This window comes from Mustela nigripes, chromosome 5, assembly GCF_022355385.1.
Source record: "Mustela nigripes isolate SB6536 chromosome 5, MUSNIG.SB6536, whole genome shotgun sequence".
NCBI classification, from domain to species: Eukaryota; Metazoa; Chordata; class Mammalia; order Carnivora; family Mustelidae; genus Mustela; species Mustela nigripes.
The window spans coordinates 83,007,024-83,024,475 of record NC_081561.1 but is presented as its reverse complement, the minus strand read 5'-3'; the positions used below and the strand labels follow the sequence as shown (position 1 = coordinate 83,024,475).

Genomic DNA, 17,452 nt, shown 5'->3' with positions numbered 1-17,452 from the left:
AGAGACAAAAATAAAAGGAAGATAAAATCCGTGATGGTATGGAGAAGTTATGTAATCAGCTCAGTGCACTCAGGTGGGCGGGAAGCCCAGGGAGCTCACTGGCAGGCGGGAGCTGAAGTGAGCTCGGAGACGGTGCTAAGGGAGTCTTCTCAAATTTAGGAGTTACTGAAGAAAATGAGTCCAATTTTGTCACCAGGGAAAGAGAGTGTCCTGACATGTATAGCCCAACGAATCCCTAAGGAGGAAGAAAGGAAACGATTTCTAATGTGAAAATGACTTCAAAGGTGATATTACAGTGTTGCTTAACATTTTCCTTTCTCATTCAATATTTTTATGGGGCATCTGGGTGGCTCAGTGCATTAAGCCTCTGCCTTCATCTCTGGTCATGATCTCGGGGTCCTGGGATCAAGCCCCGCATCGGGCTCTCTGCTCAGCGGGGAGCCTGCTTCCCCTCCTCCCTCTCTGCCTGCCTCTCTGCCTAGTTGTGATCTCTGACTGTCAAATAAATAAATAAAATCTTTAAAAAAAATTTTTTTTTCCTTTTTCCTATTTGGCGTTCAGTTCTTTTACTTCCATTACTGCAAGGCTGAGAAAACAAATATTCTTCCAAGGTTATTAGGTTTCTTATAAAATAAACAGTGATTCAGCTGAGAGGTCAGAAAAGATTTCAGCAATAATGTAATTTGAAAGGATTTTATTCTGAACTTCTGCCCTGCCAGCGACCAACTCAAGATGGGGTGTTGGCTGTATTTGCTATTTCAGCTGTGACTTTTATGCTTTTCCTTAGTTTAAGTGGAAACAAAGAGAAAATGAACAAGTTGACATTTTGGAAATATATTCATTCTGAGACTTGTTATTTTTCCCTTCTAGCAAATTTATTGTATGTGGTCATTCCTTCCTTCCTTCATCCAAACTCACTTGTTCGAGAAATATTTACTGAGCATCCAATATGTGCCAGGCACTCGCTGTTCAAGGTGCCACAGACAGTACTCAGTGAGCAAAAATGCCTTGAGAATTAAAACATGTTGATAAGAGAGGGAGTGAGTGGGGGGCTACTTTTGATCCGGTGATCGGAGAAGGTTACCTGAGAGGTAACACTTAGGATAAAATCTGGGTGATAATGAGGAGTCGACAAAGAAAGGACAAAGGAGAACTGGAGCAGAGAGAACAGCTAGCACAAAGGCTAATCCGAACACACCTGACCTGTTCCAGGGGCAGCAAGAAGGCCACGAGGTTGAAATTTGGGAGATTCAGTTAGAAAGTCAGTGGAGCCCTGCAGGTCCAGCAAGTTTGGATTTCTTTTTTCTTTTCTTTTCTTTCTTATTTTTAAAGATGTTTATTTACTTATTTGAGAGCACAGTAGCTGGGGTGGGGGTGGGTGGGGACAGAAGGAGGGCAGGGGAGAAGGAGAGGGAGAAGCAGACTCCCCCGGGAGCAGGGAGCCTGGATCATGACCTGAGTGGAAGGCAGACGCTTAACCTTAACCGACGGAGCCACCCAGGTTCCCCTTGGATTTCATGCTAAGTGCCATGGGAAGCTACTAAAATATTTTCACAGGGTGATGTGAGCTGATTTACATTTTGAGGTGTGCCAACTGAGCCTCTGCGGTCACACAACTGAACATGGCTGAGAAAGCATGTAAACCCGGTGTTGGGTTTTTCTCACTTTAAATCATGATCCTCGGGGGCGCCTGGGTGGCTCAGTCAGTTAAGAGTCTGTCCTGGGCTCAGGTCATGATCCCAGGGGCCTGGCATCGGGTTCCTTGCTCGGCGGGGAGTCAGCTTCTCCTTCTCTCTGTAGCCCTCTCCACCTCCTGCTTATGCTTTCTCTCTCTGTCAAATAAGTTAATTTAAAAAAAAATCACGATCGTTGACCTCAAGTGGCCTTCAGTGCTGCCTGACAGTCACATATGTCCCAGGCCTATGGACTGGAAACCTCCCCGCCTCCTTAGCCCTGTTCACTCCCACTGATGACCTTGTCTCTGACTTCACTGAAGAAAATGAACACAATCAGAAGGCAACTTCTGTACACAACAACCCACATAGTAGTGTTTGTATCTAAATACACCATCATCCTTCCGGGTTCTCTCTGTTAGTTCTGTCATTCCTGTGTGAGGCCCAGCACTTCACGCTCTCCTCCATCCCTTTTCCAGGACATTATCCAACAGTTGTCTCTGTTCAGTCTTGCATCATGAACATTTTACCTCTCGACTGGATCCAACTTCTCACCAGAAACTGTGTGATTTTTCTTTCCCCCATCTTAAAAAAAATGGTCTTGATTCCATTTTCCTCTTTAGCTTGTGCTGTTCCTTTGCTACCATTTATAGCCAAGTTCTGGAATATTCATTGACATCAATTTCTCTTTCTCCATTCTCTCATGAGCCTGCCCCAATGAGACTTTTAAGGCTACCACCCTAGCGAAATTGCTCTAACATCCCAGTGACCTCTACATTGCTAAACCCGGTGATCAGTCTCATTCCTAGATGCTTAGGATTCGTCCATGATAATCTCTACACCACACATCTGCACTAAGTCTCATTATATCTGTTAACAAAACATACCGTGAACCTGACCCTTTCGATGAGTGCCATGCTCCATCCCAACCACCACCTTTTTCTTGGACTAGATTAACCTCTACACTGTCTTCCAGCCCCTGCCCTCCTCAGTCTATCCTCGAACCAGCAGTTTGATTGAACTTCTAAAGATGTCATTCCTCAGCTCAAAATTCTGTGGTTCAAATTACATTTCAAATAAAATGCGCACTTCTGTGGCTGCCACCTACTTCTCTAAGCTCATCTCATCGTTCATGTACTAGCCATGCTCTGACCTTTCTGGAAACACAGTGCTTCCAGTTTTTCACAGGGTTTCCTCCTTAACTTGTCAGTTTCTGATCAAATGTCACTTCTTTAGAGTGATGCCAGCAGTGTGATAGTCATCTCCCATCTGTTTCCATTTTTTTTCCTGTTTATTTTTCTCACTAACACTTTCACTACTCAAAATTATATGCTTATACACTTGTCTCCTTTATTAAAAGATAAGCTCCTTGAAGCAGAAGTCTCTATCTGCCCAAGTAACTGGTTCAATGCACAGGGAAAGATCTTTGAAAGAGGGTCAAAGGTGGCCTTTGTTTCTAAAAAACGTAAACTACCAGGGCATATTTTTATACTGATGGGAATAATCCCGTAGAAGAGAACTTCTTAATGCAGGAGCAAGCACATAAGGCAGGAGGCAGACAACACAGACGCCAATAGAGGCATACTGGTAGAGTTTAAGAAGAGGAGGAAAATAAAATAGGATCTGGGACACTATCTCCATTAGTTCTATGTAATACTATCCTAGGACTTCGCAGGTAGGAATGCCTTGATTTACTGGGAAGTCGCCCTCCCCACCTTACCCTTTGCATGAGCTTGACCAAAGTTCGGGGTAAATCTGAATTTCATGATACATCAAGGCTTTGCAGTAAAAACGTCTTTTCGGGCAGGCTAAAACCTTAAAGCCCCAGGGTGGTTTAAAAAAAAAAAAATAGCCTGTACTTTTTTTTTCCCCCCAAGTACTATAAACTACGAGTGACATTTTCATTAGTGCCTTTCTCTTTCAGGAACTATGTGAAAAACAACATTTGTTTTATGAGTCATCATCAAGAGGAATTAGTGCCAAAACAGCTTCAAAAAAGAAAACCCCAAGAGCAGCTCTTGGAGTGTAAAAGTCTGTGTGGTAGGGGACAACCAAGGCAGCTTTCTCCAGAGACCTAATGGCCGCAAACCTTGCAAATGTTGGTAAAGTAGGACAACAATTAGAAGGGTGTCTTTGTACCAAGACACATTGGCCACTCCCATGTTTTCTCCCTGGTGTTGTGGAGGTAGTTTTAGAGACACCCTGAAATTATAAAGGCAAACTTTAACCTCCACCTCTTGTAAGGTAAAGGAGGTACAAGATTCCGTGATCCCTTTCTTACTCTGCCTAGGACTCCAGGTGAAACAGATCCTGGCTGGTTCAATACCTCACACCCTTTTCACAGAGCAGCCTTTGAGAAACGATGAACAAGTAATGCGATCAACTTTTGCCTTAAGGTTATGTGTGTGCAGAGGCCAGTTGCGGCTTCATGATCCAGACACCTCAGTGGCCTGAACACAAACTCACAGGTTTTTGCCCACTATGACAGTACTTGCACTGGGCCTTCTTGTGAAAAAGAACCGGGACACAACGTGGAGAGTTGCACCTATGTTCTAGATTAGGAGAGGATCCTGGCTAGGATTTCAGTGATAATCCCTAATTATAGTTCAACAAGTACAAAGATAATGCAGCTTATTTTATGAACTACAGTGTAATAGAAAATTCCCTTCTATGAATTTTATGTATAAAATATTACAAGAAACAATTCTGCAATAGTTGAGAAAAGTAAAACATTTTTTCCATCCATTTGGAAAAACACGACTAGAAAGGGCTATTTCAAAATCCGGGGACCATTTTTACATAGTTGTACCTGTTACTAAAACTTTAGAAAAGGGTCAGGCCATCAGGTGATTGATCCCAATCTTTATAATCAATTAGGTGTGAGTTATTAAGTCCAGCTTATGAAACTCTCTCCTTGGACGGCTTTCATGATGACTTACTAGCTATCCATAGCTTCCTGCAATCCTCAACGCTCCTCAGGACTATCACTACCTCAGGTGATGGCACACGAGCTGTAACCAATGCGGCCTTGCAGACAACGGCAGATGCAGTGAGTGACATTCAGACAGCAGGACAGTTCCCTCACCATGTGTTCTTCTCTAGGATGAAATGGAGGTCACCGACTGTAACAGGAACTTGGGTTTCCCCCACACAACAGTGAACTGCTCTCTTCTGTCTCTCCAGCTGAATATTGGGACTCGGTGAGGTGTTTTTCCCAACTCGGATATGATGACAGAAAATCTACAATAAAGAATCTCGATCTATTTAAGTAGTGACCCATTAAATTACTATTATAAGCTATGGGAGACACATGAAAACTTAAAGTATGAATAATCTAACTTGAAAAAGAATAAAACATGTCTGGCCTGAAGAATAGAGAATCCTAAGAGCCAAAACCCATTTGTTATTTAGACTGGAATTTTTCTATTGGCCCCTAACAAACTGTGCCAGTTTGATGAGGGTACATGATCTAGGAATTCCCCTATAAAATTGAAAGACTATAAATCTACGTAACAGTGACACTGTATTAGCAGAGACTCAGAAGAATGACTTAAAGTCCTGATTCTGAAACGTATTACATAATGAGAATTGGCAGAGAAAGTTCTGAGGAAGGGAGATTTGAGATTTTACTTCTACCACAGCACATTTCCTATGTAAGTTGGAGCACGTTTTTTGTGTTTTATTTTGGAAAGAGAAAGAAAAGTGTGTTCTGTAAAGGATCAATTTAAGAAATTTATTATGAATCCTCAGCGGAATTATATGCGGAGATGATTTAAAAAAAATCAAGACAGGTAATTGATACGAATTTTCTTTGTCAAGCACCCCAGATTGTAAGATATTTAACAAAACTGTTACATGTTCCCTTCCAAGTTCAAAACTGTATATTTACATTAGCAATTTCTTGTTTTAGCCATTCATCATAAATGGATAGGAAACTGTTCATAAACTTAGGTTTATCACTAGTGATTTCAACTGCAGTATCTTAAACACTCCTGTATTTTTCTTTTACTGTCCTGAGTATGTAACTAAATAATTCTGTCTTCAAACAAATTTTTACCCAATACACCCTTAACCAGAGATTTTTGATTTCCAAAAATAAAAAAGGGGGAAAACTTATCATTTGTATGTATATATTCACAGTTTTTATTTATAAAAAAAAAATTTACAGCACTTGTGAAGAGCCAGCAGAAGACATCAGACGCGCTCATTCTTCCCAGCTTTGTTCAGGTTAGCGGGTTATCCGTGACACTTCGCCAGGCGATGCTCACACGGCAGCCCTGACACCTGACCCAGTTAGATTGTCTTTCTTCCTTTTTTCTGAGAGAGCATTTTGATGAGCTACTGATTACCTATTTCTTAAGTTACTTGAATACTGAAAATATTATGGTATCTGGATCCGCACCTTGGCCATATAATCATGTCCCCCCCACCCCCTTTTCTCTTTCTGTGAACATTACCAAACAGGTTACTTATTACTGTTAGTTAAAGCTAAGTGGAAAATCTCAATTTTTAAAAGTAGTTTCCCAGAACCTGTGACTTCTTTACTGAATTGTATCTTCTATATTTCATGAGGTTTACCCTATCCTACTGGATCTTAAAATGAAGCAAAAAACACAATGTAAAAAAAAAAAAAAAAAACAACAAACCCCAAAAACAAAAACCAAAACAAAACAAAACAAAAAAAACCAGGAGAGAGAGAATAAGAGAAGTTTGAAAATCACAATTAAGTTTTTCACAAGAAAGAAAATATAAAAGCGAGCCTTTGTCCCCTGACTTAAGAGTGAGAGGCACCGCAGGGGAGGGCATTGAGAGAAAAGGGGATAAAAAAATAAATGTAAAAATAAGGTATATTTTTCAGTGCAGTATGTAAGCTAGATTTGGAAGACTTTATAATATAGTAAGGAAAATGAACTAGAACATGGAGGATTAGATGTTGTGATTTTTCATGAAACTTCTAAAACATTTTGAAAACTCAGGTTTTAGTGGAAGATTGTGTTGGAATATTGTCTCTATTAAGTTACTACTAGGAAGTTAATTAGACTCTCCACTCAGCTTTATTTCTAAGTGAAATTACTGTTGGTTCTACTCAACTCCTAATCCCAAGTGGTACGGCACGGGTGCAGCCTGATCGTGTACTACCCCAAGGCTCCTGGGTGAGCCAGAGGGCCAGTGTTTCACAAATGCACATTTATTTTAACTTTAAGAGTCGCAATCCCAAATACTGAATAGTCACTCTTCAGCTCCATTAAATAAGACACAGCAAGGGGGAAAGACCTATCTTGTTAAATGGCTTTCAAGTTCAAGTTGAACTGTATTATAATTATACTGTGGCACAGAGGCAGCTTGTGGGCACTTCTTGTTAAAACAGCACAATGTATCAACTCCTGACAAGACTCTTAGTATAGCCTTCGGCACCAACCTAAGATTACTACTTTCCTACAACTAGAGGTGAGTCTTAACCAGAATAACACAAGTATATATGAGGTACAACCCATCATAGCTTCTTTCTCATATCCATCTTGTAGGTAAGAGGTTTTGCTTCTTAAAACTACACCTTTATAACTTTTAAAAGATATTTAACATTTTCTATCATATTAAATTAGCAACATAAAACATTATGCTTAATCTATAAAGTTCTACTCCGGTTTGCTCCCTAGAGTTTATATACATACTTTTATTTCTAATCTGCAAGAAAAAAAAATTCCTATTTAATATTTGGTAACAAGAGCAGTAAAAGATACTATACACATGTGGCATATATATATTTACAAAATACACTTCAAAAAGAAGCCAACACACTTTAGCAAAAGTCTAAGCTTGCATAGATTAAAAAGAAAAAAGAATTATGAATACAATTTTTGTTAAAATAGAAAATGGGGAGTAAAAGTTACAGAATGAAGAGAGATCTTTTCCAAACTTTTATTTGTGCACATTCAATTGAAAAAGATAACTTTTACAGGTTCTTTGGTGCCCATATTCAGCATACAAAAATGTAAAAGATTATTCACAAATAAAACACATTAGCTCAAACTGGGAAGAAATAATGACAATAACGCAACAATTTAAGGTAGTGCACACTGTGACAGCTCTGCTTACGGGGACATGAGAATTACTGCGAAAATAAATAGAATGTCCTTTTGTAAAAGCAGCAATGTCATGTCTTGTAAACTTCCTTTTTATATTACAGCAAGGTTTGAAATAAAATCCAAAGGGCTTGGAGCTTACACTGTAGCCGTGAATGAATAAAAGAGTCTATTTCCTCAATTACTGTTGGTCCAGTTTTCCTTTTGTTTTGAGTCCAATGTGCAGCAGGTTTTAAAAGGTGCTCAGTTAGGAATTCTAACCAATTACATGATGAATTATAAAATTTCTTTCCTGCTTTCAAACACAAATGGGTAAATCTGTTCCACAGCAGTCGCAACAGCCTTTACGTTGGGCCCTGAAACGGAAAAAGGGGTGAGAAGAGCGCTAGGAACGTGCATTTCCCAGAAGGGAAGACATTCACATAGTTTAACTATCAGACTGACTGTTTAAAAAAAAGATCTGCACTTTACATAATTATACAGCCAGAACACAAACCAACAGAATAACATTTTTTTTTTTTTTTGGACAATTCAAGGAAATCTGAAACACAAAATGCTGCTATTCACCTCGTTTTAGGGCAGTGTGAAGACAGTATATATAAAAATATAAAAATCTGACAGCACTGTTAAATGCTGATTAAAGAAGAAATGATGAAAGGGACTGACATTTTGGTCACTATCCTCTTGGTCATTGTAGCCTGGCTTTTGGTTAGGATACTGCTGATGCTCACAGCTCGCAGGAGTACTGAGGAACCCAGTAAAGAAGACAAAGCTGCTTCCAAAGTACTGGGAAACCAGAGAGCTGTTATTAACTAAGTAGTCTAAACTGTCCCCCCACCCAGATTTACTAGTCCTCATTACCCACCACCTGTTTAATATTCATCTGGCCACTCATCTCACAGCTTACTCAGTAAATTAGGAAAACACACATGCAGGAAGGGGGTGAGGGTATATGTGAATTAATCCATATAATGCTTGGGATAACTTTTTAAAAAGGTAACCTTCCATTTAAATAGCTAAAAAGAAACATAAAAAGAGACAATGGAAATATTTTCATAAAACTTATTTTGAATAAAAGCAGTGTCACTAAAGTACACTTAATTCTTTTGAAAGATGCTGAAAACGTACATATTATACCCACTATGAACTCTCTGAAGGTACTGACCACGTGTTATCCAGGTCTGCTCCTTCCTGATTCCCCTTGCCTCCCCCACACAGGATAGTGCTTTCCCTGTAGGAACTACTCAGAATCTGTTCACTGACTTGTTAATGTTTCATAGAATGTTACAGATGTAAATATGTAATGTATACTAATTAATCCAATTATCCTCTTTGTTATTATGTTAATTATCTATTAACTCAGTAAATATAGATTTATAGGTACTTATTGATAGACTTTGGGGCTTCTCCGAAGTCTGGGCTCCAAAAGAAAGAGAGTTGAAAGAAGGGGACACATGGATTTATTCCGTCACTCCATTTTAAGATTCAGATGCTGGCAGGAGGCTTTAAAAGTTTCCAAGGAAGATGTGAAAACCCACGGGATGAGTCAAAACTAAGCTTACCTGTTGAGAGTCTAAAGGTGTTAATAATGTGTATTTTCCTCTAAGGACTAAAGGAGTACAAAGAAAATTCAAGAACCCCAAAGAAATTTTCCTGAACTTATTTTAGCCAAAGATTGGGCCTGACTCCTAAGTGATGTTTCTGTACCATTTATAAATACAGTATCTTTAAAGCCATCCTGTGTGCTAATGCTCTCTATGCCTAGTTGCTTGAAACCACCACTTCTAAATACTTACGACTCAAAAGATATAGAACAAAATACATATGAAATATGACAAATAGTTACCAATGATATTTGACTATTTTACTTACGTAAAACCTCTTCTCTATTAAGTTTATAAAATGGGTTTCTCTTGAATATTTTAAATGCAAGATATCACAAATCAAAAAAAAAAATCACACTATGAAAATATATACTAAAATATTCTTAATAGCTCCAAACTGGGAACTATCCAAATGCTTATAATGGACAGTGTAATTCAGATCCTGGATACTACATGGTAATAAGAATGAATGATCTCTAACTATATAGAATAATATGAATGAATCTCACACTAAAATAATGAGTGGAAGAATACAGACCTAAAATAGCAACTATACAATTTTAAAACAGTATATAAAAGTAGGGAAAACTACAGTGTTAAAAGTAGAGACTGGTTCCCCTTGAGGAGCAGAAGTGACTGAAGGGGACAAACGAGACATTATTTCCATTTTGATATAGGCACCTCATTCAAACCATAACTGACCATAAGCTTGGGTTCAATATCATAAAATACCTGTTACTGTGATACTTCCTGTTGAAAAAATCTGTAATGTAGCTCTTAGAGATTTTATCCGATAGCACACAGCAGGATGAAGTTCAGGTTCATAACTATACAAAAAAAAAAAAAAATCACAATGAATGTAAATATTTGCAGGCTGACAAGTCATTACAAATTTGGTAAGTTGTCTTGACTCGGCAAAGACCCACCTGGCATGAGGTCTGTTGTTCTTCGTGAATTCCGGCAAACGGATTTCAAATGGCATGTTACACACCGCCAAAACGTTCACAACCTTAAAATCTGTAAATATTACCTGCAGGAGAGAAGGACAACTTAATGAATTGTTTTGAAACAAACAAAAAAAATTATCAGGAAAAAGAAAACAAACAAAAACCCCTGCTCATCAGGGCAACTGTAAATAACTGTTTCAATCCTCTAGCTTCCTGCTCAGCAGGGAGTAGGCTTCTCTCTCCTTCTAACCCTCCCCACCAGTAGTTCTGTCTCTCTCTCTCTCCAATAAATAACAAAATCTTAAAACAAAACAAAACAATTAGAGCACATGAAAAAATGCTCCACATCACTCAGCATCAGGGAAATACAAATCAAAACCACAGTGGGACACAACCTCACAACGGTCAGAAAGGCTACAGTTAACAAGTCAGGAAATGACAGATGCTGGCAAGGATGCAGAGAAAGGGGACCCTCCTACACTGTTGGTGGGAATGCAAGCTGTGCAGCCACTCTGGAAAACAGTGTGGAGATTCCTCAAAAAGTTGAAAATAGAGCTACCCTACGACCCAGCAATCGCACTACTGGGTATTTATCCTAAAGATACAAATGTAGTGATCCGAAGGGGCACGTGCACCTGAATATTTATAGCAGCAGAGTCCACAACAGCCAAACTATGGAAAGAACCTAGATGTCCATCAACAGATGAATGGATAAAGAAGATGTGGTATAGAGATCTACAGTGGAATATTATGCAGCCATCAAAAATGACCTCTTGCCATTTGTGACATGGATGGAACTAGAGGGTGTTATGCTGAGTGAAATAAGTTAATCAGAGAAAGACAATTATCATATGATCTTACTGATATGTGGAATTTGAGAAACAAGGCAGAGGATCATAGGGTAATGGAGGGAAAAATGAAACAAGATGAAACCAGAGAGGGAGACAAACCATAAGAGACTCTTAATCTTGGAAAACAAACTGAGGGCTGCTGGAGTGGAGGGTGTGGGACTAGAGTGGAGTGGGGTGGCTGGGTGATGGACATTGGGGAGGGTATGTGCTATGCCGAGTGCTGTGAAGTGTGTAAGAATGACTAATGAATCACAGACCTGTACCCCTGAAACAAATAATACATTATATGTTAATAAATAAATAAATAAATAAAGACAGTGGGGGGAGGGGAAGAATTAGAGCACACAAGAAAGAATAAGCACATCTTAAACATCGATACGATATAGTATTTTAGATTATGAGTGATTTCTTAATGCCATGCAGTTGACCCTGAACAACAGAGGGATTAGTACCCTGACCAGTCAGAAGTCCACCTGTAACTTCTGACTCCCCAAAAACTCAACTACTCATAGCCTACAGTTGACTGGCAGCCTTACCCATAAAACAGTCAATTAATACATACTTTGCATCTTATATTATATATTGTATTCTTACAATAAAGCTAGAGAAAATAAAATGGTATTATAATTGTAAAGAATGGGGCGCCTGGGTGGCTCAGTGGGTTAAACCTCCGCCTTCGGCTCAGGTCGTGATCTCAGGGTCCTGGGATTGAGCCCCGCATCGGGCTCTCTGCACAGCAGGGAGCCTGCTTTCTCGTCTCTCTCTGCCTGCCTCTCTGCCTACTTGTGATCTTTCATTTAAATAAAATCTTTAAAAAAAATAATAAAATTGTAAGAAAGAGAACATATAATATTATACTATGTTTATGGAAAAACATCTGCATATATGTGGATACACATAGTTCAAGCCTGTGTTATTCAAGGGTCAACTGTAATTAAAGGGAAATAAAAGGTCAAAAACTTCATCAAAAAATTAAATGAAACCTGAGATAGTTGCATGATTAAAACACCTGGGTCTCTGAATCTTATGTTTAACTTTTTTAATACTTTAAATGGGATATTTAATCTACAAGGATAGGATAAAGAAGAGTGATTAAAAATTTAAAGCAGAGTTCTCTTTTTAGAGTCAAAATGGAAAAGTTGCCACTCAAAAGTCAATAAATACTGAGTGTACTCTGAGCTCCAAAGGTCATTTTCTTATATGCAGTAGAATAGAATGATATTTCTATGAGTTTAGTTAGTTTATGTTTGTTTTTGGGGGGGGGTAGGGTGAGAAAACTGTGTTTTTAACTGGGATTTTTCTCAACACTTCCAATGTTATGCTAAGACAAGAAGCTCCAAGGCTAAAAAGTAACTTCAGCCACTCCTACCAATAACTTGAATACCATAATATCCTACTATGTTTTGAAATGTTCCCAGTAAAACCACACTTCTGGATTAACTGTTCTCCAGCTTAGTACCTGCACAAGGCAGTTGATGAGTCACAAAAATGTCCAAAAGGGCACCACCATCAGTCAAGACTCTCAATATCATCACTTTCCTCAAGCACCAACCCTCCCTCTACCCACCAGAACTTCGGTACCTTTCTAGCACCTTCCACCTCAAGGAAGACCAAAGAAGTCAAGACAGAAGCTCAACTTTTCATCAGTGTTCATTCCATACAGCCTGGACCCACCTCTTTGGGGACCACAGCTCATCTTTATCTTTCTTTCATTTACTCATCACTTGCAAGTGATGTAAGAAGTTCATAATACGTACTAACTTTACTCAAATTTATGCCTCCATAAAATTATATTTGATAAAGTTAACCTGCTAGCAACAGTCACTTTACATGTGAGAGCCCGCCAACCAGTGTGTACTTTTTGTGGACCAAACCACAGATTTGACACGGCAAGCCAATCTTATAAATATCCCTTTTTATACAATGTGCATTTTGTTTAGAATTTATGTCATTTTTAATACCTCTGATTTTTACAGAATGCAGGCTTTTCTGACTTCTTATATACAGGTGTATAGCTGGAATTAGTTATTCATGTGAATTCTTTTCAACTTATAATGTAGTTATTTCTAAAGCACAGATTACTTAAGTTTGGCATATTTTAAATAATCACAATATCCTATTATAATGGTAATGTTCTCACTAACCATAATACGAAGGAACACTGTTTATTCTTAGCTATTAAATGCCTAAATCTATGCAGGTTCCATTCTAGTATCTTTTTTCTTCTTTATAATTTATGTGATAGCTATCTACAAATAAAAACAAAGACACTTTAACTAACTTTTTACACATATGCCCTATTCTCTACTCTCACCATCCCGACATTCCAGTCTTGAGATGATCAAAAACAAGATCTTTTTGGTGAGAAGTGAACAGCCTAGAAGAGTTGCAAAGGCAGTTCACTTGTAAGGCAGTAAGTCTCTCAGTGAGCAAGGGGTTAGTGAAAATGCCAAGGTCCTTTACAAGTACTCACATGGTTTAGAGTTTGCTACTAAATTTTTGTACTGAAGGACAGTAAGAAAAAGGTTAATCATGAAAAGAGTTATTTGTGTGATTTCTTTTTTTTTTCCTTTAAAATTTTTATTTATTTGAGAGAGAGGGGAGAGTGAGAGCATGCACAATCAGGGGGAGTGGCAGAGGTCTCAGAGGGAGAAGCAGGCCATCCCCAAGCAGGGAGCCCCGAGGCAGGGCTCAATCCCAGGACTCTGAGATCACAAACTGAGCCAAAGTCAGACATTTAACTGACTGAGCCACCCAGGTCCCCATCTGTATGATTTCCTTAGTTTATCAAATTAAAAAGTTTAACTCTATAAATTAAATCCTTTAATATTTGTAGTTTGGATTTTTTTTTTTAAATGTTACCTGAAAACCTAGTTTCTGAAGACTGCGGGCTAAACGTCTGGCACCAAATTTAGCTTCTTCTTCACTATGGTTTTAAGGAAAGAAAAAGATTATCAGTTACACAGGAAATAAATTTTATACTGAAAAATATGACAAACTGTACACATGATTTCAAGTCTAGGAAAATATCCTTTCCATGAAGGAAAAATCTTAAAGTTAAAGTAAGATATCCAATTAAAATTTACCTTGTTGCTCCAGTGCAAATAATTTTTCCTGAGGACCAAATTGTAGCTGTAATTCTAGGTTTTCTCAGCTTCATTAATACTTTCTGCAAAAGAACAAAATAAAACACACGTTTACATACTAAGCATTAATTTTCACTTACGCTCCTGCTCCATATGGCCATTTCAATAAAAATGTAAATAGTACTCGATGCTTACCCAAGACTGAAATAAGTAATTGCTCTCCAAATCACCCATTCTGAATTTAAGTACCACACTGAACACAAAGGACATATTAATTTAAAAAGACATTTAATTAATTGAACATATAAGGTCTATATCAACCTCTTACTATATACTTGAAATCATGTACTACAAGCATGCAAACTTTTCAACTCTCATTCCACCCTGGCCACGTAACTGGAATTTGCAATTTGCATGGATCCTTAAAGATGCCAAACGTATTCAAACCTCAGGGGTTTTGCAGTAATTGTTAATATTTTCATGTGGAATAGTCTTCCCTCAATATTCTCACTTTCATTCAAGTCTCTCATCAGATGTCAGATAGAGGTCTTCCCTGACCAAAAAGCACCCATGCCCTCACTGCTCTCACCTCGTATCCTACTTTATTCTGCTTCACGGTACTCATCATTATATTATATCTTACAGTTGAGATGACTACTACTACAGATTCAAGTTCAATATACAAATCTTGAGCATAGGACAAATGTTGGAGCTAGAGATGTAATTTTCCTTAGATATGAAAGGCATTTGAAGGCTGTGGGTTTGAATGAAATTATCTACAGAGTGAGTATAAATCACTCAAGGACTAAGGTCCAAGAGAACAATGTGAATTTAAATTTTTATTACCATTTTTCATTTATGGAAAATATCATATGCCCATTATGCATAAGAGATAAATGTTTACTGAATACTGTAACATATAAATGAATTGGATATTTCTCCTTAAAACTTCTGTTACTTTTCAAGTTTCACCCTTTCTTTGTCATATGTCACATTATCAAATGAGAAAGCTATAAAGTCTGGAAGGATAAAATTTAACAAAGAGCCAAATTAAACTTCAATTAAAAGATATTATCAAATTTCATACACAAGTGGCTGAGAAACACTAAACTGAGTTTATTCTGCATTTAACTATCTTTCACCACCACCTTATCCATCAATTCAGCTTTTTCAATTAACCTCCTACGAAAAATGACTTCCCTATCACATGGCATGCTCAAAATCCAAAGCAGTATTAGGCACTTTATTAACCTTCTTAGCAGATATCTTCATTCCTTTATTTAGGTGACGATGGCAAGACTGATGAACTTGAAAATCTTTAATTGTAGGTCATTGCAATTTTTAATTGAATTTAATTCATCTTAACTTAGTTTCTAGAACTAAGAGCTAATGATAATTTACTGAGGTATACTGGCATCGAATTTTTAGAGCTTAGAGCCTTCATATACATTCATAATTTTCATAATAAATGTATAAGATCTATGTCTCAACATCATTTGGTTTATAAAAGCCAGTGAAAACACACTGTCCTTTGTAATATTAATCTCAGTAAGGTTAAAAGCAAGTTATCAATGCTTTTATTTTAAATAATACAGGTCTAACAAAAACTAAAATTAATACTGTCCAGGTTAGGATATGAACCATATTATTTTCAGCAATTTATTCATAAAGAATACCAACTATTTTGGCTAAATAAAGAGGGGTATTAACATATACTACAAAAATCACAACATACATATTATAGCATCATACATATCATACATCATTCATGTAACCAAGAAACTATATATATAAATATTTTTAAAGATTTATTTATTCGAGAGAGAGAAAGTGAGAGAGAGTGGGGTGAGGGCTAAAGGGAGAGAGGAACTTAAGCAGACTCCAAGCTGAAAGCAGAGTCTGACGCGGGGCTCAATCTCAAGACCCTGAGATCATGACTTGAGCTGAAACTGAGAGTCTGACACTTAACCATATGTGCCACCCAGCAGCCCCTAAAAAATTATATTTGAATAAGTATACGCCACATATAAATGTCTCCTTCTTCATTTAAAATAAATTGAGAGAACAATCAAATTCTAGTAGCCTTTGAATTCTTTGCTGAGTCCTGGAGATGGGGAATATCCAAAAGCTGACACTTCAGGGGAGGAGGGGCCACTTCTACAAGGCTCAGTGTTGTATTCAGTACAACTGGCACATGGTAATGTGCTCATAAACTATCTGTATAGAGAATATGTTTTAGTATATGATTCATAGCACTATAAAATTAGTCTATGCAGCATACATACCAAAATTTAGATACTTACTCCAACATCACGCTTATAAATTACATTTGCTCCCTCCAAAGCAATCTTCCTTAAGTTCAAATGACATCTTGTTCTAAAAACACAGACTACATTTGTAATTAGAATGTCCAATGCAACATCACTGTCTGCATCCATTGGGGTAGTTTAAAAACTTAGCTTCCCACCACGAAGATCACATCCTGAGAAATAAAACAAAATAAAGTAATTAAATATTCTGTTAATTTATTTTTCACAAATAATCCTGAAAATAAAAATATAAGAAATTATTTATTTTTTAAATGCTACTCAAAGCAAATCGTGTTCCTTTTGTTCCCCATTAAAGTCATTTTTAAAAAGGTAACAAACATGTCATATAAAATCTTTCAAAATTTGGGACTAACTTGTATTCCTTACAATTAATAAGGAACTTTTACATGCCAGGAGCCTACCAGACTCATCTCCTGCTCCTTGCCTTTACAACGACTATGTTTCAGGTGTAGCACAGTTATGGCAATTCTCCAAATATACCAAGTTCAAGGGCTGGACTTTGTGGTCCCAATGTCCAATCATTAATGGTACTATAAACCACCTCATACAACTTGCAAGGGTTTAAAAAAAAAAAAAAAGGACCCACTTTTCCTCTATTTTAGGTAATTGGCTTACTTAAAGGAGAAATATTAATTACATTTGTTAACAGATTTTTCTCATTTACCAGTCATTCATTCAATATTTACTTATCAAATATCTTCCATATAGTGAGGACACCAGAGGATGAAAACGAGTAAGACAAAATCTTTTGTCTTCAAGGAGCTCTGGCAAACAGCACAGCACAATTTTTGTCAAGATTTCAGTCTTCCAAAATGTACCTTTCAAAACTATGAGATGAGCATTTCTATAAACAATCAAAAGTGAGCCATAGTTTTTAC

At 37.5% G+C, this 17,452-nt stretch overlaps 2 protein-coding genes across 6 annotated transcripts in view; one reads left to right on the top strand and one right to left on the bottom strand.

Moving 5' to 3' along the window:
- SLC2A12 (solute carrier family 2 member 12) overlaps window positions 1-7,937 on the top strand; it is a 55,540-nt gene extending 47,603 nt beyond the window's left edge. The window contains exon 5 of one of the 3 annotated variants that reach the window (XM_059400752.1): window positions 4,776-7,937. In XM_059400752.1, the coding sequence (XP_059256735.1) occupies window positions 4,776-4,833 (58 nt within the window). In that variant the 3' untranslated portion in view covers window positions 4,834-7,937. Of the gene's footprint in view, window positions 1-3,597 lie in introns of all 3 variants that reach the window. The other 2 variants (XM_059400751.1, XM_059400753.1) reach the window with 2 other exon arrangements.
- Window positions 7,579-17,452, bottom strand: part of TBPL1 (TATA-box binding protein like 1) — a 35,950-nt gene continuing 26,076 nt past the window's right edge. For all 3 annotated transcript variants that reach the window (XM_059400756.1, XM_059400755.1, XM_059400757.1), the window contains 6 exons: window positions 16,548-16,726; window positions 14,245-14,327; window positions 14,021-14,084; window positions 10,287-10,390; window positions 10,093-10,187; window positions 7,579-8,112 (listed from right to left, as the gene is read on the bottom strand). In XM_059400756.1, the coding sequence (XP_059256739.1) occupies window positions 8,033-8,112; window positions 10,093-10,187; window positions 10,287-10,390; window positions 14,021-14,084; window positions 14,245-14,327; window positions 16,548-16,682 (561 nt within the window). In that variant the 5' untranslated portion in view covers window positions 16,683-16,726 and the 3' untranslated portion in view covers window positions 7,579-8,032. The remainder of the gene's footprint in view (window positions 8,113-10,092; window positions 10,188-10,286; window positions 10,391-14,020; window positions 14,085-14,244; window positions 14,328-16,547; window positions 16,727-17,452) is intronic.